Here is a 27,563-nt window from a genome sequence, read left to right as displayed (position 1 = left end):
AAGTAAATGATAGCTGAGCTTTACAAGAGAACATGATAGCTGTCAGATGATGCAAATCTTTGGTCCCAGGCCCGGAACGATGACCACAAAACAATATGGAGAAAAAAAGCCCAGTAACAAAACAGGTCATATTTAAGCAAAGTCACATGTATCTTCCAGACACATATATATGCCTAATGCCTAGAAAAGGCCTGCAAGTGTCCTGGTGGTGGTGGAATTTTAGGAAAGTTTTTGTTTTCTTCTTTGTATCTTATTGTTTGAGTTTTCTGTTACCATGTATAATAAGATAACAAAATAAACATAAGCTTAAGGAGATTTGAAAAGACATGGAGAGCAAGCTAACATCATATCAAGGCTTAAAGACGTTCCCCCCAAGGGCAGGAACAAAACAAGAATGTTCACTTTCACCAATACTGTCCTGGGGGTCCCAGCCAGGACAACAAGGCCCCCTTTGCCCATCTCGCCCACCCCTCACCCCTCACCTCTGGCAACCACTAATCTGTTCTCTGTATCTATGAGCTTGGTTTTCTGTTTTTGTTTAGGTTCCACATATAAGTGAGATCATAGGTATTTGTCTTTCTCTGTCTGACTTATTTCACTAGCATATTGCCCCTGAGTTCTAGCCCTGTCATTGCACATAGCAAGATTTCCTTCTTTTTTATGACTGAGTAGTATTTCATTGTGTGTGCGCATGCACGCGTGCGCGCGCGTGTGTGTGTGTGTGTCTTCTTTATTCATACATCCATTGGTGGAAACTCAAGTTGTTTCCAAGTCTTGGCTATTGTAAAAAATGCTGCAATGAACATGGGGGTGCAAATATCTTTTCGAAATAATGTTTTTATTTTCCTCAGATAAATACCCAGAAGTGGGATTGCTAGATCGTATGGCAGTTTTATTTTTAATTTTTTGAGGAACTTCCATACTGTTTTCCATGGTGGCTTCACCAATTTACATTCCCACCAGTAGTGCACAAGGGTCTCCTTTTCTCCACATTCTCACCAACACTGTTATTTCGTGTCCTTTTTATTTTAGTCATTGTGACAGGTGTGAGGTGATATCTCATTGTGTTTTGATTTGCGTTTCCCTGATGATCAGTGGTGTTGAACATCCTTTCATGTACCTGTTGGCCATCTGGATGTCTTCTTTGGAAAAATGTCTATTCAGATCCTCTGCCCATTTTTTAATCGGATTAAAAAATTTTTTAATCTAAATAATTAAATAAATAAAATTTAAAATTCAGTTCCTTAGTCTCACTGGCCACATTTCAATTGTGCAATTAGGTCAGTGCAGATGTATAACATTCCCATCATCACAGAAGATTCTATTCGATGGTGCTCCCCTAGACTGTGAGCCCTTGGATAGAACATAGTACCCAGTACCTCCAGGTCAAGGTCAAGGAACTGAATGGAGGAAGGAGGAACATGCTTGATGCACAACAACACGGGAGGGCTGAGAAGATACATTAGCCCACCATCCAAAAGGACAAGCATGGATCTCAGTTGAGACTCTTGATGGAGAACTCCTCCCAGGTATTGAGTTCACCAGAGCCTGTCTGGGTTCAAATGGGGCTGGGAACACCAAGCTGGGCAGGTAGCGTGACACTGGTAAAGTTCCATTGCCCATTTGTCATGGCTCCTGAAAGAGCTGGGAAGAGCTCGGGCCTGTCCTCAGAAGACTCAGCACAGCCCTGGGCTCTGGCCCACTTGGCCTGGCAGGTAGTACAGAGACCATATAAGGGCCCAAGAAGGAACTGGAAGGTCCCCTGCCCACCCCACTTATCAGGAAGCCTGGCCTCTCCTTGAGGCTGCTTTCTGGGAAAGCTCTGCCAGAACTCAGGATGGGCTAATCTCAGAAAGCTCCAGTCTCCCCTGAGTGGAGGGGCTGCCAGCATCTGTGAGGGCTGTTTCTGCCAAGCTGACACTTCATGCCACTCGGTCCAGAGCACAAAGCACTCCCGTGCAAACTGCCCCCATCCAACCTCCCTACATCCCTGGGGAGGCAGCACAGGCAGGGACTGGCCCCTCTGTCGCCTTAGAGGTGAGTAAACTGAACCCATGTATAGAGGGAAGTTGGAACGTGCTCCCTCCACTTAATGCCAGAGCCAGGGCTTGACTTTGACCTGACACTGGAAGGACCTCAGAGGATCCTCTAGACCCACATTCTCAAACAGGCGTCCAATATGCCTGGGATACGTGCAGAGGTGTCTGGGTCATGCCTGGAGAAAATACAGGATTCTACTACATAATCATGGCCAGTCTTCCCGGAGCGTTAATCTTTGATCAAAATCATTATTTTTACATTAAAGAGTAAAATAGGAAATGTGCACACATCTTAAGAAGTATCATACTTGCCTCATTCTCAGGCTATCCCTCTTCGGGGCCTCAATCATTCTCACCGATGAAAAAAAGAGGCCATGGGGTCCCTGCCAGGACCAAAACTCTGGTCTCTTGTTTTGTGATGTAGTGATCGTTGTGTACCAGGCGATGCCGTAAGCATCACAAGTGATCACAAGTTCACAATGAACTCATTTTCCCCTCCCTATAAACCTGTGGAATATGTACTTTTATTATAACTTTCATCTTACAGGCGAGGTCCATGAAGAACAGAGGTATTAACAAATGTCCCCCAAATCACAGAGCTAGTTGGTTACAGAACCAGGATTTGAACACAGGAGGTTCACTCCAGAGTTTGCTAGTTCTCGCCTAACTTGGGTGCCTTTGAGAGAGCTCCGAAGGCAGAGGTAGGGCTGCTAAGAGGGGACCCGGGCAGATGGGAGTTTGGCTCAGCATGCAGGATTGTGATCTAACCGTTAATAATTTCTGCGTGTGGAAGGAACTGCCTGGGAAGGTCGTGGCTGCCCGTCCCTGGAGATATGTGGACAGAGCGTATAGATAGTGTCTTGTGAGTCTCCTAGATGTCATTACGAAGGGAGAAGGCTTAGGCTCTGGGACCTTGCAGGCCTCTGGGACCTGCATTCTGTGAAACCATGAATGGCTTGCTTGGATGGCATAAGAGAAAGTCAGGACAGTGGGTGAGGGGCAGTTGGGAGCTCCCTTGGCAGAACCCAAGGGTGGGTCATGCCAGGACTGGCCCCAGCAGACTGTGGCAGCAGAGCTGGGGACAGGGCTGGGGAAGAACTCTGATCCCCCTTCCTTCAGATGTGCTTAAGAATTAAATCAATCACGTGTGAATAAATATAATCTTATTATTAAAAATTCAAATGATACTAAAGCAGACTGAGTAAAGTCAGAGAGTTTCCCTTCACATCCCTAATCCCAATCCTACCCACTTTCTACAGAGTAAGTACCAGGCCACCAGGGTGTGTTTCTCTGGATTTTTTCCTATGAAGTATATAATAAAAATGTGTGGATTTCTTATTTTTAATTTTTTCCTTTAAATGGATTCGTATTATACACATTGTTCTGCAACTTGCCTTTTTCATTTACCATTTTCTGGAGACCTTTCTAAGTCAGGACACAGAGAACTACCGCATTCCTTTGAACGGCTTCACGGGATGCCCTGGTACAGAGGGGCATGGAGCTTGCTTCTGTGCTCCTTGTTACAAGCAGTGTGGTGGAGACTTTGCAGGGGAGGGAGCCCGTACTCTTTAGGCTGGACATGGGGCCATGGAATGGCTGGGTTGAAAGACAGGCATATTTTGAATTAAAATTGCCAAGAGGGTACAAACGCCGACGGGCCCTTCAGCAGTGATGACAACTCTCATTTCCCTGTGGCCGAGCATCATCAACTTGATGGGAAGATGACCAGATTCGCTGGCTTATGAACAACCAACCCACGCCCTAGGTGGAATTGAGTGGGTGGCTCTGAGACCCCCATTTTGGCCAGAGGCGCCATGGGCATCAGGAAGCTCACTTTGTGCATCGGATGGGACCAGTCATGGCCTTTTCTTTGTGGTCCAGAGATGTGGCAACTGGGAATACTTAAAAAAACAACAGAAAGGAGCCCTGGGAATTATCTAGTTGAAGTTGAGAGTTGCAAACCCCGGCTGATATTAAAATTCCCTCCATATCATAGCTGCCAAGTTCTGTTCTGCTTACACACCCCTGAGGATGGGGGCACATCACCTTTGAGGCACCCTGCTCCATCCCTGGGTAGCTCTGCTGGTTAGAAAGGTCTTTCTGGCCAAACCACAGCAAAGGAAAATAGTACAGCTGATTCTCACTTTGGTGATTTTAAAGTATGTCTGCCAATTCTTTGATCCCCCTCCCTTCTGAAGGCAGAGCCTAACTCCCCCCCCTTTGAGGGTGGTTGTGCTTAGTGACTCACTTCTAACAGACAGACGATGGCTGAAGTGACCATGTAACTTCGAGTGTTGGCTCATAAAAAGGCATGTGTGGCTGTCTTCTTTCTCCGCCTTGGACCGCTCACTCCGGGAGAAGTTAGCTGTCATATAGCGAGGCCACTCAAGCAGCACCCTGAAGAGGTGCACACGGCAAGGAGCTGAGGCTTCCTGCCAACACCCATGGAGGGAGCCATCTTGGAAGCGATGGTCAGGCCCTCAGACTGCACTTGACTGCAGTCTTGTCAGAGAGCTTGGGCTGGACCCATGTGGCCAAACGGCTCGTGGATTCCTGACTCCCAGAAACTGTGAGCTCATACATGTTCACTGTTATTTTAAGCTGCTAAGTTTTTGGAGGTAATTTGTTACACAGCTATAGATAACTGTTATACTCACAGACAATGCTGAACAAAAAAAGCCAGACACAAAACAGCACCATGGGATTCCATTTATATGAAGTTTAAGAGCAGGCAAATCTCATCTATGGTGATAGAAATCAGGACATGATTGGATTTGGAGGGTATTAATTGGGAGGGGGCATATGAGGTGCTGGAAATGTTCTATATCTTAATCTTGGTGTTGATTACCTAAGTGTGTGTGTGTATATATATTATTATATATTACATTATTATATAATAATATATAAATCCATCCATATATATATTTATATGTATATATATACACATATATATATATAAATCCATTAAACTGTCCACTTAGGATGTATTTGTTACTATATGTAAGTTATACTTCAATAAGAAGTAAATATAAGAAGGAAAGGGAATAAGGGAGGAGAGAAAGATAAAAAGTCATTTCCTGCACCAGCTAGAATTTCTCAGAGGTCAGTGCTTCCCACCCCACTCTTCCACTACCAACTGGTCTAATCAACAATAAAAATATTGGGGCAACTGGGTGGCTCAGTTGATTAGGCATCTAACTCTTGATTTTGGCTCAGGTCATGATCTCAGGGTTGTAAGATCAAGCCCCACTTCGGGCTCTGCGCTGGGTGTGGAGCCTGCTTAGGATTCCCTCTCCCCCTCTCCCTTTGCCCCCCCAAAGAAAAACCCAAACAACAACAAAAACAACAATAAAACAATAGAAATATCACCTCCCCCTTATTGAGAGAAGACACATGCCAGGTACCCATTAAGGGCTCAACACATTAAAGCCTCTAACAACCCTACTGCATGAGTATGCATATCCTTCCCATTTTAGAGGTGAGGAGACTGAGGCATGGGTACATTAAGTGGCCCCTCCCCACTATTACACAGCAAGAATATGACAGAACGGAGGCTTAGCTTAGACTTGATCCTTGTTTGACTTCAAGTGTCAGAGATTTGAAGACAGGGAATCCCTGGATCAGTCTGTCTCCTGTCTGGAAAGCTCTCGGCTTTTCAGAACAGAGTGCAGCCTCCACTGGGGATTGGACATGGTGTAAGATGGTTGTTGTCACAAATCTTTATTCTGATTCATGCTGATCTGTGTAAGAAAAGGATTTTCTTGACATCATATTTTTTCCTCTCATTTCCACTGACTTAATTTTTCCCTGAGAAGTGAGGTCAATGAAAGACCATACTTGGCATTTTGAGGAAGGGACAGTGACGCATGCCCATGCTCTCTTGGAGGCTGGATATTTCCAGGCTGAATTACTTCAGTACACATGGAGATAGACACAAAAATTATGCACAAGCCAAGAGCTGCTGCTTAGAAGCTGAATGTATGAGGAACAAAACTGAGAACATGACTGGTGGCGAAGTCTTGCTTGCTTTGTTTTCCTCTTTTTTGCAAGACCATTTTCAGCCTCATTAAAAAAAAACAAAACAACTTAGCCAGCTGCCTTGAGTATGTAATCTAAAACTAAGGGGGTGTCACCCTGTGTGAAAACCTTCAGGATCCTATTCCAGTGTGGCTTTTGTTTTCTTTCTAAACTTATTTGGACTAGGAAAATAATCCAATCTGCGTAAACAAGAAAACGCAATCCGCTTCCTTTAGCTTCTTTTCAAAATATGAAGCATATCCTCACTGTCCAATATTGGAATGAAATGTGAGAAATCCAGCCAATATCCCCCAGACATGGCACATAACTTCATTTGGGCAGGGGTCATGTTTTCAGGCCTTGTCTGCTCTGAGGGGCAGGGAATACCCAGTGCCCCGAGGTCCTGGGGAAGGACCTGCTGGAGGCGACTTTGTTGGGAGTGAGGAGCCTGAATCAAGAGGGACAGAGAATCGCCATTTGGACTTGGCCAACTTGGGATGGAGAGGGCTGGCAGACACCACATACACACAGCCTGTGTGTGGGGCCTGCTCCTGGGGGCTGAGGGTCTCTCCCATCCAACCACAAATGCAGCCTGTCTGGAAGGTGGGACACCTCAGTTCTGGCCCAGCTCTGGCACTAACTTGATCCATGACCTCAGCACATCCCATCCCTTCTTTGATCCTCAGTCTCCCCACCTGCAGAAGGAGGGGCGGGACTAGACATTTTCTCAATGCCTTCGGCTCTGGGTCCTGGCCTCTCTGCCCCCTCCCACCCTCACTGCTGGCTCAGGGCCACTCGAGGTGGTACAACATTGCTTGGAGATAAAGAGAGATGACTGAGTAAACAAACAGCCCCAGGATCCCAGTTCCCAGATTAGGGTCCTGAGCCAGGCAGCCAGGCTCTTGTCACCGGGGCAAAACTCCCCAAGTCCCTTTCTCCTTTGTTTGGCCATATAAGGAAGAAGAAGGATAGAGGCTCACTAACACAGGTTACAGTCCCAAGGACTGAGGGGAAAGCTGTGGCCTCTAAGGACCTCGGTGACTAACCAGGAATGAGGAATAAATCAAACACCACTCATCATCTCCTTTGTGGCACAACCCTCAGAGCCCAGAGCTGGGGCACCCAAGGAGAGACGCACCGTGAGAGGCCCTGGTGACCTTCCCTAGACTCCAGGCCTGCGGAAGCACTGCCCCACAGGTGGCCCTCATCTGTCTGGCTTCCCAGGCCCTGATGCCTGCCCTCAATCCTCTCCTATCCAGCTGGGAACCATCTTCCCAGAACACAGCCCACAGCCCACTTTCATTCAACCTACCCATTCAGAGCCCTTTAGATTTCCAACCCCCTTTCTGGCTTCTTCCAGGGGATGGGCTCTATGGCTTCCCCCTCTCCTTCTTCATGTGGTTTGCTGCACCTGAGATGCCTCGGCCTCCACTTCACTCTCTGAGATACTATCCATCCTAGAGGTTTATCTCAAACTCCACCTCCTCCAAGAAGCCCTCCATGATGCCTGCTCCTGACTGAGATTGCTTCCTCAAAGGCCCCCCATCTGTGGCTTGCTGAAGCACCTGGTTCAATGATCATTTCTGTACTTGTCTGCCTTCCCATCCAGAGTGAAATCACTGGAGGGCAGAGCCAGAGCCTCATTCATATACAGAGCCGAGCACAGCCCTGGGGTTCAGCCAGCACTCAACAAACACTCAGATGGACCAAAAAAGAGGCTCCCAGGATGGTGGGGGGGGAGGTGGTGACCAGAGCTCTAGCCTCACACCAAGGGAAAGGGACCGCCGAAAAAGCCAAGCAAGACCCACACAAAACCACAGTAGGAGTCAAAAGACCAGAGGGGCACAGTTCATGGACTATGGAATCACATCAGCCTGGGTTCGAATCTTACCTCTGTCACTTACTGTGTGACCATGGGCAGGTTACAGAGCCTGCCTGGGCCTTAATGTCCTCATCTACAACACAGAGTGGGTTATAATACCCACTCACAAAAAGTCTTTGAGAGCATTAAATGAGATAATGGATACATGGCACCTCCTCAGTAAATTAACACTTAGAACACTGTGTGAACTCTCTAGGTCACCTTTGGAGTAATTATAAAAGTTCACAACCTCATAGTTACTATCTGTCATTTCCTTAGAAGTAGAAATTCTTATGATCCCCATTTTGTAAGTGAGGAAACTGAGGCTCAGGGAAGTGAACATTCTCACCAGGGTGTTCAGTGAGGGGGAGGGTGCCGGTCAGCACTGGCTCTGAGTCTGGACTCAGCCGGGGCCGACAGCAGCGAGAGGGAAGGTAGGCAGCTCACTCTCCGTCAGCTGTCATCACAGGGACCTGAGGCCAGTTCTCTGGGTCCCTTTTGGCCAACATTCTGCCCCAGGAGTCAGGTTTCAGCTGACGCTGGGTAGACCCTGACTCCCTGCCCAGCCAGGCTTGGAGTCCCATGAGTAGCCAATGCCAGGCCTTGGCCCCGGGCTGCCCCTAAGCCTGCCGCATGCCTTCGTTCCAGTGGATCTGCCTCTCCTGCCTGCCAGAAAGCAGGACCAGCAGTGGCCGAAAGAGTGGGAATGGGTGATGCAGCAGCAGCTGTTGGCATGCGAGAGATGCAGGAGTCCCGTGCAGCAAATTCACCCGACAGGGCTGCTACTCTTTATATGAATCAGAGAAAAGTACCTTCTCTGGGTGAACAAGCCCCACGCGAAGGCTTAGAGAGTAGAGTGTGGGTTGGATTTTGCCCCCTGCCTCCTGTGCAGTGAACAACATACACAACCACCCAGGGCAGCCCTGCCTACCAAGCACCACGGAGAGGCCAAGTTCCGAGCTGAGCACTGAAATAAAGAGATGGCTCAAATACAACACGAGCTTCTGAGAAGCTCATGGGAAGCCGAAGTGCCAGGAGAATACAGGGAGGGATCACTTAACCCTCTCTGGAGAGAGGGTTAGAGGCCCTAAGGTAGGCTAATGGGAGAAAGTAGTGATATCCAGGCTCTCAAAAAAAAAAAAAAAAAGTTGGATTTATAGTGTTTGTCAATATCCATAGTGTAAATGTTCCCACCAGGAGCGACTTCGAGGTAGCAGCGCGCCATCCCTGAGGTGGAGTGAGGAGAGATGCTTGCAATCAGCTCTGGCAAGCTGGCTCTGGAACACCGCTCGCTGGGAGGAGAGGCTTCAACTGAATCCAGAAGGAAGAGGAGGGATTCTCCAGGCAGAGGAGGGGTAGGGGCAGGAGAGGACATTCCAGGAGGAGAGAGAACAAAGAGCAAAGACATGGAGGTGCACAAGTAGAGAGTTTTCAAGGGGTTACGGCTGGGAAGGGCTGTCAAAGCCTCTGGAGCCCAGTGATGCTTTAGTTCTGGACTCGCACAGGACCACGTGCCTGCCATGATTCATAAGCTGCACACTAAAGTTTTGTGCACTTTTCTATATGTGTGTGTGATATTTTACAGTAAGGATGAAAAGTACAGATAGTCTCATTCAGGAATAACTGCTATCTACAATTTTGTTATATTTCCTTCCAATCTTTTTTCTATGCACGTATTTATATGACCATCCGGCAAACATTTTCAGGTAGGAAAACAAAAGTTCCCTATCCACAGCCCATAAAGAAGAAAGCATTTTAAATGAAAAGCAATGTGGCGTCACGGAAAGAGTGTGGGCTTTGGAATCACAGAGACCTGAATTCGAATCCCGCCTCCCAAAGTGCTAAGTGGGTGGTGCTGAGAAAGTTGCTTGTCCTAGCCTGTCCAGGCTGCTTCTCAGCTGCAGACTGAGCAGATAATACCCACATCCTGCAGGGTGGTTGGGAAGGTCAGAGATGATGTGTGTAAGGTGCATCGCACATAGCCCAGCCCACCATAGACCCTTAACACAGGCAACATATAAGATATGGTAGCCAGCATCATCTTAGAAAGTCAGAACTGAAAGAGTTGCCCTGATAATAACTGTCTGGACCACAGAAGTTACAGAGAAATGGTAACCCCATTAGGAGAAAGTCAAACTAGTATTTGCCCAGAGAATAGACTCAGTGGTAAGGAGACTGACTCAAAAGCCCACTGAGTGGGGCTGGGGGAGGGTGTTCGAAGAAAATAGGGATATTTAGCCTGGTGGGGAAGACTCCAGTGGTTTATAAGATCTGTGCCCCAGATGTGTCCCCCGTGCAGCAGAGAAGAGAATTAAATCCAATAAACAAGACTTGCAGGAAGCTGATTTCTACTGGATATGGGGAGGGATATTCTCACTAAGAACTGAAGGGGTGATCTTGGTAAGGAGTGAGCTCCCATCACTAGGGGTATACAAGCAGAACCTGGCAGAGCACTTGATGGACATGATGAAGAAGGAAGATGAGCATGGTGGAGGGTGTGGACCAACGACCTTTGGGGTGCCTTAAGGCTGGGCCCTGGATCTGCTCTGTCCAGCAGCACCTACCCATCCATCCATCAGTACATGGGCAAGTGCAGAACCGTGAGCATCCTGTAGTGAAGGACACAAAGAGACCCTTGTGCATCTAACCTGGTTATCGATTTTCAGTTCCACTAGAGAAGTGTTGTATGGAAGAGCTTCCACCAGGTGCAGGATCCCGGCTCCGGAAATGAAGTTGGATTCCACGTTCAGCGTCTTCAGCACCTTATTTACCTTGAGCATCTCCGCAAGGGCCTTGAAGCACAGGATAAAAGCAAGGGTACCCGTGAGTCACCCTGAGCAAGGCTGGAGCCCCTCTTGGGTAGAGCCTAAAATACTGAGAGGGCCTTGCTGGGAGCAAGAGTTCCTTGCGCACTCCTGCTGCTCGAGCCAGGGACCAGGCAAGACGATCTCTACAACCTCCTTCACGAAGCACAACTCCCGTGTCTCTCCTCCCTTCCAATGCGCCATGGCTCCCAAACCCCTAACTGGAGAATTCCATACCCCTTAGCCTGCATCCAGCCTCGATCACCTGGTTCTCCTCCCTTGCTCGGCCTCAAGGCTCACTGCTCCCTTACAGTCGGGCTGATCTTAGCTTTGTGCATGGCTGGTGCTCTGCCACTGCTTTGCCTTTGCTCATCCTGTCCCTGCTGCCTGGGATGCCCTTTCCTTTCTACTTTACTTTGTCCAAACCCTGCCTGTCCTTCAAGGCTATGCTCAGTTCCTCTCCAGGAGCCTTCATACTGATGGCCCCAGCTAGCTGTGGCCTGACCTCTTGCAGTTTGTAGAATTTATCCATAACCTTCCTCACGGAACTTGTATTCCTCTGTTCAGAGTTGTTTTTATACTGGTGTTGTCTCTGCCATTAGACTATCTACTCTTGGTGGGATGAAAATGCACCTTATTCATCCCATGGTGCCCACGTGCTCAGCACGCAGTAGGTTCTTGGTCACGGTTCACTGAGTGACTAGTGGAGTCCCTACCTCCCTATATACCCTCCACTTGTCACTTCTATTTCCCTGTTGGGATTCCATGGAGTCATTGTTCTCTTCATCTGAGCAGCAGAGAGCAGAGAAGCATGCCTGGGAAACCACCCCACTGGGCAAGTGACCAGGGCAAATGGGAGGAGAGGAGCTCAGGTGGCCCCCAGCACGTTTCAGAGGAATCCAGCCAAGGGGGTGTAGATGACAATCAGAGCCTCTGAAGGAAATGAGGTAATTAGCAGTTGGTGGAAATGATGTGTCATGGAGGAAAGGGGACACCAGCAGCTGATAGCCCAAGATGTACCACAGTGGGCCCTGGTTGTCTGAAATGACTCTCTGAGCCAGGAATGCCCTTCCTACCATCCCTGCTTGCCGAAACCCTATACAAGCTCAGCTCCCAGAAAACCTTCCTTGTTGAAATCGTCCTTCCCTCCTCCTCCTGTTTCCATGTGCCCCCAGGATGCAATGCCGGCTTTCTCTAGGACCCTGAGGAGGTTGGACACTCCTGAGGAGAGGGCCCCAGGCTATGTTCTTTCCACAGCATCTCTTTTGCTCCCCACAGAAGGTGGTGATCAAAATATTTAATAACTGATAAGCAAGTGCACCAGGCCAATCCAAGTGAAAGAGCTGGTGGCTGAGCAGGTACTAGAGACCCTGTCATGCCAGGTGTCAACTCTTTTCTGGATCATGGTAGAGGAATGGGGGTGTAGGGAGAGGAGCTGGGGCAGGGAGTGGGGGCACTTACAGAGCTTTTCACTCCCATGTAGAATTTAAGAAACAAATGAACAAAGAAAAAAAAAGAGATACACACAAAAATAGACTCTTAAATACAGAGAACAAACTGGTGGTTGCCAGAGGGGAGGTGGGTGGGAGGATGGTTGAAATGGATAAGGGGGATTAAGAGTACACTTAATCTTGATTAGCACTGGGAAACTTATAGAAATGTTGAATCATTATATTGAACATCTGAAACTATTATAACATTAATTATACTTCAATTAAAAATTAATTTTTTAAAAGCATTGATTGCTACTAAATAGACTTCAAAACCAGGAAAGTTATCAGGGATAAAGAAGGGCATTACAGAATGACAAAGGGGTCAATTCTCCAAGAAGACATAACAATCCTTAATGTATATGTCCCTAACTACAGAGTGTCAAGCTGTAAGTAGCAAGAGCTGATAAAACTACAAGGAGAAAGATGAATCACTGCTAGAGTTGGAGATTTCAATGGCCCTCTGTCAGAAATGGAAAGATCCAGAAGGTTGAAAATCAGTAAGGACATAATTGAACTCAATAACACCATCAGTCAACTGGACAGAAGTGACATTTAGAGGCTACTTCATCCTACAACAGTAGAATACACATTCTTCTCAAGTTCACATGGAACATTCACCAAGATAGATCACATTCTGGGCCATGAAACACACTTTAACAAATTTAAAGGAACAGAAATCATACAACATCTGCTCTCGGAGCTCAGTGCAATTGAACCAGAAATCAGTAACAGAAAGATAACTTTGAAAATCCCCAAATATTGCATGGTGATTAAACAACACATTTCTAAATAACACATGGGGCAAAAAAGAAACATTAAGAGAAATTAAAGTTTTTGAACTAAATGAAAATGAAAACATACCTTATTAAAATTTGTGGGATGCAGTGAAAGTAGTGTCTAGAGGGAAATGTCTAGTATTGAATGCATATATTACAAAAGAAGAAAAATCTAAATTCAATAATCTAAGTTTCCATTTTAGAAAACTTTTAGAAGAGCAAATTAAATCCAAAGTAAGCAGAAGAGAATAAATAAGAATTAGAGCAGAAATCAATGAAGCTGAAAATGGAAAATCAATAGAGAAAATCAGTGAAGTGAAAAGTTGATTCTTTGAAAAGATCAATAAAATTGATAAGCCTCAAGCCAGGCTAAGAAAAGAGAGAGAGAGAACACAAATTACTAATATCAGAAATGAAAGAGGCCCATTACTACAGATCCCATGGAAATTGAAAGGATAATAAAGGGATACTATGAACAACTCTTAAATCCACAGATGTGATAACCTGGATGAAATGGACTAATTCCTTGAAAGACAATTTGCCAAAGCTCACATAAGAAGAAATAGACAATTTGAATAGGCCTTTACCTACTAAAGAAATAGAATCAATAATTTATAACCTTCCAAAACAGAAATCACCAGGCCCACATGGTGAATTCTACCAAATATTTAAGGAAGAAATGATACCAATTTTCCACAATCTCTTTCAGAGAATGGAAGCAGAGGGAATACTTCCTAACTCAGTCTACGAGGTCAGCATTATCCTAATACCAAAACAAAGGCATTACAGGAAAACTACAGACCAGTATCTCTCATGAACATAGATGCAAAAATCCCCCAAAATATAGCAAATTGAATCCAACAATGTATAAAAAGGTTATACACCATGACGAATGGGATTTATCCCAAGTATGCAAGGCTGGTTCAACATTTGAAAATCAATTAATGTAACCCATCACATCAACAGGCTAAAAAAGAAAAGTCACATGATCGTATCAATAGATGCAGAAAAACCATTTGACAAAATCCAACACCCGTTCATAATAAAAACTCTCGGTAAATTAGAAATAGATGGGAACTCTCTCAACTTGGTAAAGAATATCTACAAAAAGCCTACAGTTAACATCATGCTTAATGGTAAGAAACTGGAAATGTTATTACTAAGATTAGGTACAAGGCAAGGATGAACCCACTCACCACTCCTTTTCAACATCGGAATAGAAGTTCTAGCTAATGCAAAAAAGCAGGAAAAGGAAATCAAATGTGTATATATTGAGAAGGAAGAAATACAACTGTCTTTGTTTGCAGCTGATATGATTGTCTCTGTAGGACATCTGAAAGAATTGACCAAAAAAAAAAAAAAAAAAAACCCTCCTGGAACTAATAAATGATTATAGCAAAGTTGCAGGATACAAGGTTGATATATAAAAACTAATCACTTTCCAGGGCGCCTGGGTGGCTCAGATGGTTAAGCGTCTGCCTTCGGCTCAGGTCATGACCCCAGGGTCCTGGGATCGAGCCCTGCATCTGGTTCCCTGCTCAGCGGGGAAGCCTGCTTTTCCCTCTCCCTCTCCCACTCTCCCTGCTTGTGTTCCCTCTCTTGCTGTGTCTCTCTCTGTCAAATAAATAAAATCTTAAAAAAAAAAACAAAGCTAATCACTTTCTTATATTCTAGCAAAGGAACAAGTGGAATAGGAAATTAAAAACACAATACCATTTACATTAGTACCCTCAAAAGTGAAATACTTAGGTATGGACTAACAAAATATGTAGAAGATCCTATATGAGGAAAGCTACAAAACTCTGATGTATAAAAATAAAAAAACTAAATAAATAGATATTCCATGTTCATGGATAAGAAGACTCAATATTGTCAAGATATCAGTTCTTTCCCACTTGATCTACAAGTTCAATGCAACCCCAGTCAAAATTCCTGCAAGTTATTTTGTGGATATTAACAACCTGATTGCTGCTAAATGATTAACTGCCATCCCTGGTAAGCTAATTCTTGCACTTTTAACCTATTAGTGTTGTAATAATCATACTATACTGTCAGCCTTTAGTTGTCTGTGTGGCCAAATGGACCGTTGTGTTCATGAAAGTGGGAGCTATGACTGTAGGTCACAGTTGTATTCTCAGAGCCTAATTCAGTGCTGGACACAGACAGATTCTCAATAAATATGTTTGAATATTAAAAAAAAAGAAAAAAGAATTGATGGTTACTTTATAATAAGTACAATTTAATTTGATCTGCAATATCTTTAAGACTTGGGCAAAAAACAAATAAAATTGATCATCAGGACCCATTGAGTAAGACAATGATTTTAAATATAGAGAAACTGAAGCCAAGGGAGGGGCAGGTCCTTATCCAAATGTGATGTGCCGAGTGGAGACAGATCCGCTTTAGAATTAACAAGACTTGCATTTAAATCTTAGCTCCACTTCTCACTTGCTGTGCAACTTTGGACAAAGCAAAATGCCTGAACTCCCTGCACCCCAGGTTCTTCATCTGCAAAGTGGGGAGACCTGCATCCCTGAGATCAGGGGTGGCTGTGGATATTAACTAGGATAATGTACAGATGTTGCCTGGGTAATGGCCCTTGTGTTCACATCATCTCCTGGCTCCTGGCCCATTGCCTTTCACCATGCCATACGAGGTTCTTCCTCAGTGGGGTTCGGCCAGTCCTGAGGCCACAAGCATCAATCCTTCTGTTTCTATGCCCCCCACTCCCAATGCAGCAGAACTGAAAGGTACATACATGCGCCACAGGGTCATTGCTCCGTGTTCCCACGATGCTGAACTTCTTCACATATGAGTTATCTTTCAGGGCTTCTGCATACGCCTTGAGAGTGGGTATGGGGATATTCTGCAGAGAGAAAGGCAGGCAATGAGGAGCAGCCCCGACCAGGGTCAGGCTGGGCAGACAAATGGGGCAGTAACCCTCTCACACAGGCAGCCTGATTGCTAGTAGGTCTCTGACCAAAGAGCTGAATAGGCAAAGGGTTTTCGGGCTTCGCCCCACATGGTTGAGATTTAGAGAGAACTTTCTGGTAAACAGATTGGGAAAATCCTCCCTGACAATTTCAGGTAGGACCCACCACTATCTGTGCAGGTGGAAACCAGAGAAGGAAAAATCAAGGCAGAGGATGCAGAGGAGTGTCGTGCCGAGAGCTCAGGACTGGGGTGTGGGAGTGGGCAGGGCCTTGGCCTCTGCCCGGACAACTGGCCATGTTTCTGACTCTCTCTGTGACTCTGGGCGAAGTTGCCCCCTCTCTCTGGACCTGTTTCTGGAAAACCAAGGTGGGGGGCTGGGCACTGCACTAGATTATCTCTAGGAGACATCTGTCCCAGAGGTTCTCAGGTGTACTGCACATCAGAGGCTCCCGGGGAACTTTTATAAAATGCTGATGAGTGGGTCTGAACCAGACCAATAAATTCAGAATCTCGAGGTGGGGGCGGGGTGGGCATTGGCAGAGATTTCTTAATCTTTTTAGGTGGAAACCACTGATCTGGTCCAACCTTCTCACGTGCATGAGGGAAACTGAGGCCTAGAGAAGGATGAGCCTGTGGCCCCAAGGTGAAGGCGCACAGCCACGGCCGGTTCCACACCCCTACGCCACTCCGAGCCAGTGTTCACTGCCAGGGTGCAGAGTTCTGAGCTGCGCCAGGGCCTCCCGCTGGCCACACGGCAGACAATGGAGGCACCTGAGAGGAAACCTGGCTGTGTTTGCACGGATCTCTCATTTCAGAGAGTTACGTTAGCTCCCCGTGGGAGCAGAGCCTGGGGAGGGAGGCCAGGTGGAGGAGAACACTGCAGGCGCAGGTTTCCAATCAGATTATGCCATGGGGCTGGCAGCCACTTAAAAGAAAGTGGAGAAGAAAGAAAAGAGGAGCTGGGGGGTGGGGGGACCACTTCTTACCTTACCCCACAGCCTCCCAGAACTAATCCTCCTGGCCTCTGGGCTGAGCAGGTGGGCAGGCAGCTGGTCCTGCTTCTGAATTCCCCCTGCAGCCTGTCCAGGGTAGGACTGCTTGTCCATCTGACCCTCCTCTGCCCTTGGTGGTCACACAGGAAACATCCGACACAAATGGGCCCACAGCTCCCTGCCAGGGCTGCAGAATGAGGCTGACCATACGTCTGAGAGAGCGTGGATGGCTCAGGGCTCGGCCTGTCCCAGGTCTGTGGGACCCCACACGCCTGCTGGGCATAGGCTTTTTCCAGCCTTGGGATCCCCGGCAGTCAGGTGTGTCTATCTTAGGATTTTTAGCTCGGAGAAGCTCTCAGTGTTTCCAGTAACAAGGCAGGTTTCCAGAATCAAAGCTTTGTTGGCCCATGGTGAACCTGGGCCTGAAGAAACCAGGGCTATAGGACATGTTTGTTGACGCTGCCCAGGCCTTTTAGAGGTTTTGCCCCCTTCCTGATCCAGAAGCACCCAGACCCAACTGGACCCTGTTCTCTCCGCACAGCCAAGCCTGGGCCACGGGCATCGGGGTACGCAGACGTGGCTCCTCCCACCCGCCCCAGGTGAAGCTAAATAAAAAGGACTTTACCCGGATATTGTTGAGGTTAACCTCCTCAAGTTTGGGGTCATTGTTCTTTATCCGCTCCAGGGTTTCCTCAACGTCTGTTGAATTTGGCTCTTCATCGGGCACAGGCTTGTACTGTGTCGGTTTGATCACGCCTAGAGTGACCGACAAAAGAGAGGTGGCTCACAGAAACACGGGGACCCTCTCCCTCCACACCGGGATTCTCTGGAAGGAAGCGGTGGCTGGGTTCAGGCACAAGAGAAGACTGCGCATTCCTGGGGCGATGGGTGGGGGGCGGGCAGGTGGGAGGTGGGGTCGGGGCGGGGGAGAGAAGCGCTGGCTGTGCCCTGCTTGGACTCGGCCTTTGCCCTCCTACAAGGACTGGGTGAATGACTGAAACCCTCTGACCTTCTGTGTCCTCATCTGTAAAGTGTCGGTCAGTCACTCTACCTCAGTGGACTCTTGTGAGGATAAAATGAAGCCTGAACGTGAGAGAAGCGTGTAAGCTTTCCAGAGAGGGGGACCTTATTCTTCTGCCACCCTCACTGCTTTTGGGGGCCAAAATGCCAGCTTGGGACAATGCAGTGGAGCAATGAAAACAATGCAATATGGTCACAGGAGAAGACAAGGGCACTCACGGAACAAAAGAGGCACCAGGAGACAGACCCGTGTGGATGTGTAGAAACTCATGATCATGATGGAGTCCCCAGCCAGCGGTGAAGGGATGGGCTTTGCAAAGAACAGTATTGTCCCCGTGGGAGAGCCATTAAAAAATGACAGTTTGATCTCATCTCACACCACACCCAAACACGGACTGCAGGTGGAGTAAGAAGTTGAATACAAGAGGCAAACCTCTAAAACTTTTAGAAGAAAATACAGGAGGATATTTGTATCACATTAGGATGGAGAAGTCCTGCATAAACAAGACACAAATCCCGGCAAAGGAAAAGGAAAAGGTGGATAGATTTGGCTACATAAAAATTTAAAATGTCTGCAATGAACCAGAGAGCATGAATACGCAGAGGAAGCAAGAAGCGTGGGGATGTTTTCACTTCAAGGCGTCCTTGCTGGGGGCAGGGGAGGGGGCGCCAAAGCTGGGGATCAGGGCCGTGTACTCACTGTTGAGTCCCTCCTTGTTCACGATGGAGCTGCTGCCCAAGGCCTGGTAGTACTGCTGGTTGCTCATGAGCGTGTGCATGCCCAGGATAGCTGCGGGGACAGGGGAAGGGCCCGTGACTCGCCTCTTTGTGACAGAAGAGCCTCGGGAGCATGGACATTCCACACCCCAGGAATTTTTGCTCATGGAAATGGCAAGAAACACTGCATGATTTTAAGTTTTATTTGATTTTTACTCTCTATTTATGTTACTCTCAGATCTCTACACCCAGCTGAGACTTTCTTTTTTTTTTAATTTTTTTATTGTTATGTTAATCCCCATACATTACATCATTAGTTTTATTTATTTATTTTTTTAAGATTTTATTTATTTATTTGTCAGAGAGAGAGACAGAACACAAGCAGGGGGAGAGGCAGGCAGAGGGAGAAGCAGGCTCCCTGCCGAGCAAGGAGCCCGATGTGGGACTCGATCCCAGGACCCTGGGATCATGACCCAAGCCGAAGGCAGCCACTTAACCGACTGAGCCACCGAGGCGCCCCTACATCATTAGTTTTAGATGTAGTGTTCCATGATTCATTGTTTGTGCATAACACCCAGTGCTCCATGCAGAACGTGCCCTCCTCAATACCCATCACCAGGCTAACCCATCCTCCCACCCCCCTCCCCTCTAGAACCCTCAGTTTGTTTTTCAGAGTCCATTGTCTCTCATGGTTCGTCTACCCCTCCGATTTCCCCCCCTTCATTCTTCCCCTCCTGCTATCTTCTTCTTTTTTTTTTCCTTAACATATATTGCATTATTTGTTTCAGAGGTACAGATCTGAGATTCAACAGTCTTGCACAATTCACAGCGCTTACCAGAGCACATACCCTCCCCAGTGTGTATCACCCAGTCACCAGCTGAGACTTTCTTAACCCTGGCCTCAGATTCCTAGGTGTCTCCCAATGTCCCACAGGTGCCTCCAGCCCAGCTTGGCCAAAAGAGAACTCATCTTCCCCAGCAACAGCCCCTTCCTTTGGATCACCTTCTATCTTGGTATCCTGCCTGTCCCCTCAGGGTGGAACCTCAGTCACATGGCTAAGTTCCCCTCCCTCCTAAACACTGTCTCTCATCTGTCCCACCTCCCATTCCGTTGCCTCTGTCCTGGCTGAGGCCCTTCCATTTTGTGGCTGTATTATCACAGCTGTGTAATCACTGCTGTCCTGGCCCGGTCTCTTCCTACCCTCCCCCCACCAGCATTCAGCACAGAGCAGCCAGAAAGATCTTTCTGGAAAAGCAGATCTGACCACATCACTCCTGTGCTCAGTCAGGCTTTCATCCATTCATTTGTTCAACGTTTACTGAGTGCTCACATCATATGGCTGGCTCTGGGTGGGGTGGTGGTGGAGGGAGGAGGGGAATTGGGGGTGGGGGTTGGGAGGGAGTGGGGCTGTGTGTGGGAGGCAGCAGGGAACAACGAAGTCTATTGGGGGAGAGATGCTAGGCAGGTACCTACACAGTTGAAAACATAAGCACAGAGTATACGTGTTGTAAAAGAAAAGTTCAGTGTGTTCTGGAAGAAGAGAACAGAGGGAGTTGGGATGGGAGGGATGAGTAGTATTGGCCAAGTCAAGAGAAGGGAGGGTAGAACATTCTGGGCAGGCAGAGGGAATGGTGGGTGGGAAAGCCCTCAGCTCAAGGAGTGGAAGGCTAGGGCAGGAAGGGGAAACAGAGGATGGACAGAACTGAGCTGGACACATGGTGGACCGCCACACACCCCCACTCACTGCATGCTTGCTCAGGGCCAGAGAATATGTTATATGTCAGTGATTCTCAGTTTGGCTGCACACTGGAATCACTGGGGCATCTTTTCAAACTCCTGATGCCCAGGCCTACCCCAGACCAATTAAACCACAATCTCTAGGGGTGGGGCCAGGCATCTGCCTTTTTCAAGCTCCCTAGGTAGTTACAGGGGGCAGCCAAGCTTGAAAACTGCCTGACACCATCCCCCTGAATCCTCCCAACAACCCTTTGGAGTAGATTTAATTCAAACAGGCACGTTCAGATCCTGCAGGGTCTTCTAGGTTGAGATAAGGAGTGTGTAGGTCTTCCCCTAGGTGCAGCCAGGAAGCCACTGGACGCCTTAGCAGGGACTGAGATGGCCTGACTCAGTTCCGGGAGTGTCACTCTGGCTGTGTGTGGAGAACGGACTACAGAGGGAGGGAAGGACACGGGGACCGTGAGGCTTTGCAGCCACCCGGGTGGGAGGATGGTAGCTTGTGACCCCACCAGCCCTCCCTGGGCCAGCTGCTTCAGTGGCTTGTCCCTCACCCGCACCCTTTCTGCTCCAGTGACAAAATGGCCACGGCTCGGTACGTTCTCCCGCTTATGTCAACACTGTGCCCTCTACCGGTGACTCTCTCTCCATCTGCCTTGTGCTGCCCGTAGGGTTGCTTGATTTAGCAAATGAAAATACGGGACACTCAGTTAAGTTGGAATTTCAGATAGGCACGAATAATATTTTATTTTATTTTTTTAAGATTTTATTTATTTATTTGACAGAGAGAGACACAGCGAGAGAGGGAAGCAACGAATAATATTTTAGTATAAGTGTGTCCCATTCTGTATTTGGGATCTACTTATATTAAAAACTTAGCCATTGTTTATCTGAAATTCAAATCGAACTGCGCATCCTGTATTTGACCCAACAACCCTACCTTCCTATCCTTTAAGACTTGGACTAACACTTCTTCTCTCAGGGAGGCTCCTGGGATCCTCCCTCGCCCTCCCTACTTCTCCCACCGCACCTGCTGTGCTTATCCCAGCACAGTCTACATAGTGTTAGAGGTAGCTGGGTGCATGCGTGCTTCCTCTACCGGACTTTGGGCTTCCAGAGGTGGGGGAAGAATATTACCTCTCTTCCTCCTCCTCCAGAATACAGTATTTGGTAAATATGTGCTGATGGATTTTATGTTAATTCCCCTGGCCATTTCATTAGACATGATTTCTAGTGAGAGAGACTACATGAGAGCCCTTGGTGAGGAGTCAGGAGACCCAAGTTCCAGTCCTGACTATACCCCTGATTCTGTGTGACCTGGGGCAGGTCCCCAGCCCTCTCTGGGCTTCAGCCTCCTCTGTGAGAGAAGGGGAAAGACAAGACCTTTGGTTCTCTATCCCAGCTGCACATACAAATCACCCGCAGCTTCACGACAATATTGGTGCTCCCCTGGACCAGCTGATCTGAATCTCTGCAGATATATTTTTAATCTCCTTGCATGACTTTGATGATCAGTGGGCTGAGAACCACAGGATGAGACGATCTCAAAGCCCTTCTGTTTCTCACATTCTAAGAATCTTTGCTGCTAAAATTAGACTCTCCTGCTCATCACTGAGGAGAACTGACAGGGAGAGGCATCTGCATTTTTTAGAGCTCTCTAGGTTTTAATTTAGGCTGCTTCTACGTAGGCAGTGGGGGCCATGGCCTGAGTCAGCAGCAGTGGGGTTCGGCTCACCAGGAGCTACCTTCTGAAGCTGACTCTTCCTGCTCCCACATGGGCCCGTGGGGGTGTGTGGCTTGTGGTGGTTCTGGGCTGCTGCTGGGACCCCAGTTTGGAAAAACAGTTTGGAAAGGTTGTTAAGAATCATAGGAAAGATGGAACGTCATATGGCTGGCTGGTCTTGCTGAGAGGTATAGAGAGGTGGGAGATGGAAAATGCATTTTGTGCTTGATGCCAGCTTCCTGTAATGGTCCAGAAAGGGGGGCAGGAACCTTACAAGGAAGTGCCCGGGGACAGAGGAAAGAGACCTGGGCTCCAGGCTGGGCTTTGGTACCAATTTGCTGGGCAACCTTGTCCAGGACATTTCCACTTTTTTGGGCCTCAGTCTTTTCACCTACAAAGGGGAACATGTTTGAATGCCAATCTCTTACCCTCATGTAGCACCTAATGGTCACACAACATCTTATCTTTTTTTTTTTAATTGTGTTCAGTGAGCCACCATATAGTACATCGTTAGTTTTTGATGTACTGTTCAATGATTCATTAGTTGCGTATAACATCTCATCTTTTTATCCCGTTTGATTTTTACAAGCATCCAGAGCAGGCTCAAGAGGGAAATGGTTTGTCAAAGCTTGCTCAGTGAGGACCCTCCTGGCTTCTAAGTGAGTGGTCCCATCCACTCCTCCACAAACTAGGTCATTAGTAGTTCCAAAGTTCTAAAATGTCCCCGCCCCATGTCAGAATTCTAAGGATAGATAACACGCCTATTCTAGGAGGCAACATACATGTCAATAGCAGTCCTCAGAAGAAATAAAACTGTTTGTAGTTCAGAGGAAGTTAGGGTTCAAGGGAGGAAGGAAGGAAGAAAGGAAGGAAGGAAGGGGGAGGGAGGAAGGAAGAAGGAGGGAGAGAGGGAGGAGGGAGGAAGGAAGGTAGGAAGGAAGGAAGGAAGGTAGGAAGGAAGGAAGGGAGGGAAGGAGGGAAGGAGGAAGGAAGGGATAGAGGAGAGGGGAAGGACTTGGGTTGGGGGCGGGAGGCACCAAGCAAAATCTCCATTGCTGAGCAGACTGCTTGGTGGCTCCGATCCTCCGGCCTGCCCTAGGCACCAAATCATGACTCCCCCCTTGCTTGGTTTTGCACACTCATGTCACCAGAAGTGAATGATGGAGGAAAACAGCACATCAGCATTGCCTGCCACTTCATTCTTTGTAGATATTGGCAAGGCTGAATTTAGCACTGGGGAACATGATTTTTTTTTTTTTTTAAGACCAGATCTTCCTCAAAACTCAAAAAGGACTATTTTTGAACTCTGAAAAAGAACATCGAGTTCCCCTTCCTCTTCTGCCTTGGCAGGGTTCACTCAGTTTGCAATTCCACTTAGGATGCAGAGAAATTGCAGCACACGTCCCGGGCCTCTCCGGCCGCCAGCTGCTTGGCTGGCCCCGGGCAAAGAGCAGACAGCGGGAAGGTGTTTTCCTGCATCACAGAAACTGGTGGGAGAAGCCAGCTTCGGCCCAGGACTTGGGTGCAGTCAAACCGCTCCTGGAGAAGCCACATGCTGCCCCTGGCAGAATGTGAGGAAAACCAATGCCTAAGGACGTGAGAGGAGCCCAGAAGCCGGGGTGGGTGGGCCAAGACTGTCTCTGAGAGTCACAAGAGCTGGGGCTGCCAACAGCCCGGGGGGGCGGCCTGGGGACGGGGCCCTTCTGAAGGGAGAGTCTCTTCCCACCAATTCCCTTTTGGGTCTTGCCCCACCCGAAGGGTCCCTAAAGGTGAGTCAGGATCACGTCCCTGACTGGGGAGAGGAGACACTGATAATGCCAAGTGCTTGCAGCGGGCTCCCAGTGGCCTCTGCGTTACAACCCAAGGCCACGAGCCAAGAACTCAGCACCATCAGGGGCCTGTGCATTCTGCTCATTACCCCCTGGTCACACTTCTCATGTTGAAATGTATATGCTTCTGGTCTGTCCTCCTCCTCACCTCCTGGGTCGCCCGAGGGCAGCGCCTAGATCTGATGCATCCTAGCACACAGTAGCTTGACGATGCACGTGGGCTCAATGTGCAAATGAATGCATGCACGAGTGGTACACAGACAAGAAAACCAACGAACAAATGAGAGTCCACAGCTTTGCCTTCCCCAGGCACACTGGAGTCGGTGCGACTCATCTGCTGGGTGTCCCTCTACATCTTCCTATCGCTGCCGAATGTCAAGCCTGCAGGATGTGTACCAAGCAAGCCACTCAGAGGGGCTCAGGGCCTCTCTCCTGCTGTGTCCCAGTCTGGGACATGTCTCCCCCATTCCCCACAGTTCACCCCTGTTCTTCCTCCTCGTGGCTCAGCTTCAGCCTCTATCCTCATGCCCCCCTGCCCTAGCACCTAACCAAGCCCCCTTCTTGCACCCTGTCCTTTCTCTGTATGACACTCACTCTCATTTGTCACTTCTTATTGGCCTAAGTATTTGCTGAAAGTCAGCTCTGTGAGGGCAAGAGCCCACTGTCTCTGGATGCTTCTCTACCAGGGCTCGTCCAGAGCCGGGCACACAGTGGGAAGATGCTGGATAAATGGCTGCTGAGTATGTGAATGAGGGAACAAAAACTAAGTTAATGGAAAGCTCTGCCTGGGAGCGAAGTCCTTTAGACTCGAAATGCCCCGCAGACCCTATACCCTCCTCGCCTTACTTTTCTTTCTCTGCTGAGTCCTCCACACTCATGGCTCCAGCAACCCCATCCTTGAGAGGGATCTGAACCTCCAGCTAGCCACACCAGACGCTCACACAAGGTCCCGCCTCTACTGCCTGTGGCGTTTTTGAATAGACCCCCTGGCAAAGCAGCTCTTCCTGCACACCCCCTCCGCCCCCCACCCCCCCGCTATCTTCTGGCACCTCCGGCCAGAATGCCTGGCGTCCTCCTGACAACTTGGCCTCTTGGCCTCAGGCCCAGCGCTAGGAACAGCTGCACCTCAGACAGTCCCCAGCTCCACCTTAGCCCTTGACCTTACCTGGGGCCTGCCCCCTACATCCCCCCATCCTCCGAGCACCACCACCTCTGCCTAAACCTTTGCTTTCATCTGGCCTCTCCCAATGCTCCCCTCAGCCCCACTGACCTTAAGGGGTCAGTGGCCTCCTGTGACATACAGAGGCTTTCCTAACATGGCCCCACCCTCCCCCCAGCCGGCTCCATGCGGTTTGGCGGTAAACCTCCTCTTGCCCACCCTCTGTGTCCCCTCAGAGGACGGCTTCATCTGGGTCGTGCTAGCCGGTGCTCTAGGAGGAGGAGTGTGCCCTCGGAGGAAGCTGCCTGGGTTCAAGCCCCATGGGCAAGGCATTTAATGTCACCGTGCCTCCTTCCTCCATCCATCAAACAGGGACAACGGTAACACTTCCTAGGATTTCTGTGGTCAAGAAATGCAGCAAGGTACTAGAAGCAACCCCCACAGCACCTGGGCCATAAGGGGGTGGTCGACAAGTATGCCGTCCCTCCGTCCCCAGAGCCCCTGCCGCCTTTCAAAGGCCTGATACGCAGCGGCCGGCGCCCAAGGTTAGCCAGTGGACGCTGGTGTTGGCTTACAGCTCCCCTTCTCCTCTCCGGACAACGGAAGGGCATGGTATCATGAACAGAAAATAATAATTAGCCATGCCAACAAAAATAAAGGGAAATTGTTTCAAGAAACCAACACAGACACGTAGCGCGATACTGCAGTTCTATTCTGGCGCAAGCGCTGGCGGTTCTGACTGTGGGGTCATTCGATAAGCCCTCTGCGCTGCCTAATGAGGGCAGTGACGTCACGGACGGCCGTCGGAGGAGAAGGGCTGGCATAAAAACAGCCCCAGGGTGAGTCAGTGTGGACATGCTGGACCACGGTGTCACCCAGCCACCTCCCTGCTGCACAGCTTAACTGGAAGTCAGGGGACCCCCAGCCACGGAGATGGTTTGCTGGAAATATAGGAGCATAGTGAGGACTCTAATATGATTTTTGCGGCTTTTAATAAACCAAATGTGGAACTGCAAAGCGAACCAGCGAAGTTCCCCCAGTTAGGTGCTCCGTTTCCATCTGGGTGACATATTTGCTGCTTCTGTACTCCGCGGCGAAAACGAAAGCCTTTCTCTCTCAGCCCCGACACCCTGCAAACCACTGCCCCGTGACCTTTCCCGGATGTTCGGCGTCGTGAGGAAAACGGTTGTTTGGACTCAGAATCTACACGTTGGCTCTCCCCATCACGCACTCCTTGGTTCCTTGCAGCCTGGCTTTGGCCGCCAGGCCCACCCCGTGTCATACGAGTCTTCTCACTGTCCCTCCCCTGATGGTTCCACTAGATGAGAGCCACCCACTTCCCACTCCCCAGCACAAATGCCACCAGGACTCAGCACGACGCCCACGAGAAGCCGGAGGCTGGGAGGAGGCAGAAGACAGCTGCAGCGGCCGATCCCCTAGCCCTGCGGCCTCACTTGGCCTCTGGCCTCGCATAGCCCTGGGTCTCCCAGCCAGCCCTGAGCCCTCATTCTGTCTTCCTAGCTCAGGCCTTAGGTTTTGCCTTCACTTGGTTTTGGTTCCCGGGCCATGTGTGGCTCACTGGCCCCCACTGTAAGTAGCTTCGTCCCATTTCCGCTCCTCATCTCAGGGCTGGCCGGGGCACTTGCCTCCAGGGCCCCAGGCACCCACCTTGCCTGGAGCTTAACAGTGCTAATGACACCACAGATCTTTCTGCATTCCTGAAGACTTTCAAGTCCAGCTGTCCCCTTCTGGGTGGCCCACAGGCAACTCAAACTCCAAAGATCCCACAAATAACTCAGTCCTTCCCCTAAAACTCCTCATTTCGCACTGTTATGGGCTGAATTATGTCCCTCCAAAATTTACATGTTGAAGTCCTAACTCCAGTGCTTTCGAATTTGCAACTGTATTTGGAGATAAGGTCTTTAAAGAGGTGAGTAAGTTTTAAGAAGGTGTTAAGGTGGGCCCTAATCCTATCTGCTGGGCATCTTTATAAGAAGATATTAGGATGCACAAAGGCACACCAGGGGACACATGCACAGAGGGACACAGTGAGCTGAGGTCATCTGCAAGTCAGGGAGAGGGCTCAGAAAAAAACAAACTTGCCACCATCTTGGACTTCTAGTCTTCAGAACTGTGAGAAAATAAGTTTCTGTTGTTTAAGCGGTCCAACCTGTGGTATTTTGTATGGCAGCCTGAGCAGACTAATATACCCACCTTCATTAACGGCACCACCATCCACTTAGTGCCCAGAGCCAGAAATCTGGAACCCTCCTGACTCCTCCCCCAACCTCAGTGTCACAGCTGATTCTTTTCTCTCCCGTTCCCACTTGCCCTGAGTCTCTTCTCACCCCATCCACACTCCCGTCATTATCTGAGCTGGGTGGTTAGTAGCTCCCAAGTCTGCAGAATAAAAAGAGCACCCCCAACCCTCCAGGCCAGGGAGCACCACCGCGGTGGGCACGTG

The 27,563-nt window shown here is 48.6% G+C and overlaps 1 protein-coding gene across 5 annotated transcripts in view; it reads right to left on the bottom strand.

Annotated features, from left to right (window-relative positions):
* The window catches only part of TMOD1 (tropomodulin 1), an 85,000-nt gene that overhangs the window by 10,284 nt on the left and 47,153 nt on the right, over nt 1-27,563 (bottom strand). For 4 of the 5 annotated variants that reach the window (XM_032418924.1, XM_032418925.1, XM_032418926.1 and 1 more), the window contains 4 exons: nt 18,637-18,726; nt 17,542-17,672; nt 15,749-15,856; nt 10,566-10,709 (listed from right to left, as the gene is read on the bottom strand). In XM_032418924.1, the coding sequence (XP_032274815.1) occupies nt 10,566-10,709; nt 15,749-15,856; nt 17,542-17,672; nt 18,637-18,726 (473 nt within the window). The remainder of the gene's footprint in view (nt 1-10,565; nt 10,710-15,748; nt 15,857-17,541; nt 17,673-18,636; nt 18,727-27,563) is intronic. The other variant, XM_032418928.1, reaches the window with a different exon arrangement.

Source organism: Phoca vitulina, unplaced genomic scaffold, assembly GCF_004348235.1.
Source record: "Phoca vitulina isolate PV1807 unplaced genomic scaffold, GSC_HSeal_1.0 scaffold21, whole genome shotgun sequence".
In the NCBI taxonomy this organism is placed as follows: Eukaryota; Metazoa; Chordata; class Mammalia; order Carnivora; family Phocidae; genus Phoca; species Phoca vitulina.
The sequence above is the reverse complement of the archived record's forward strand: the minus strand, read 5'-3'. Positions and strand labels throughout refer to the sequence as shown.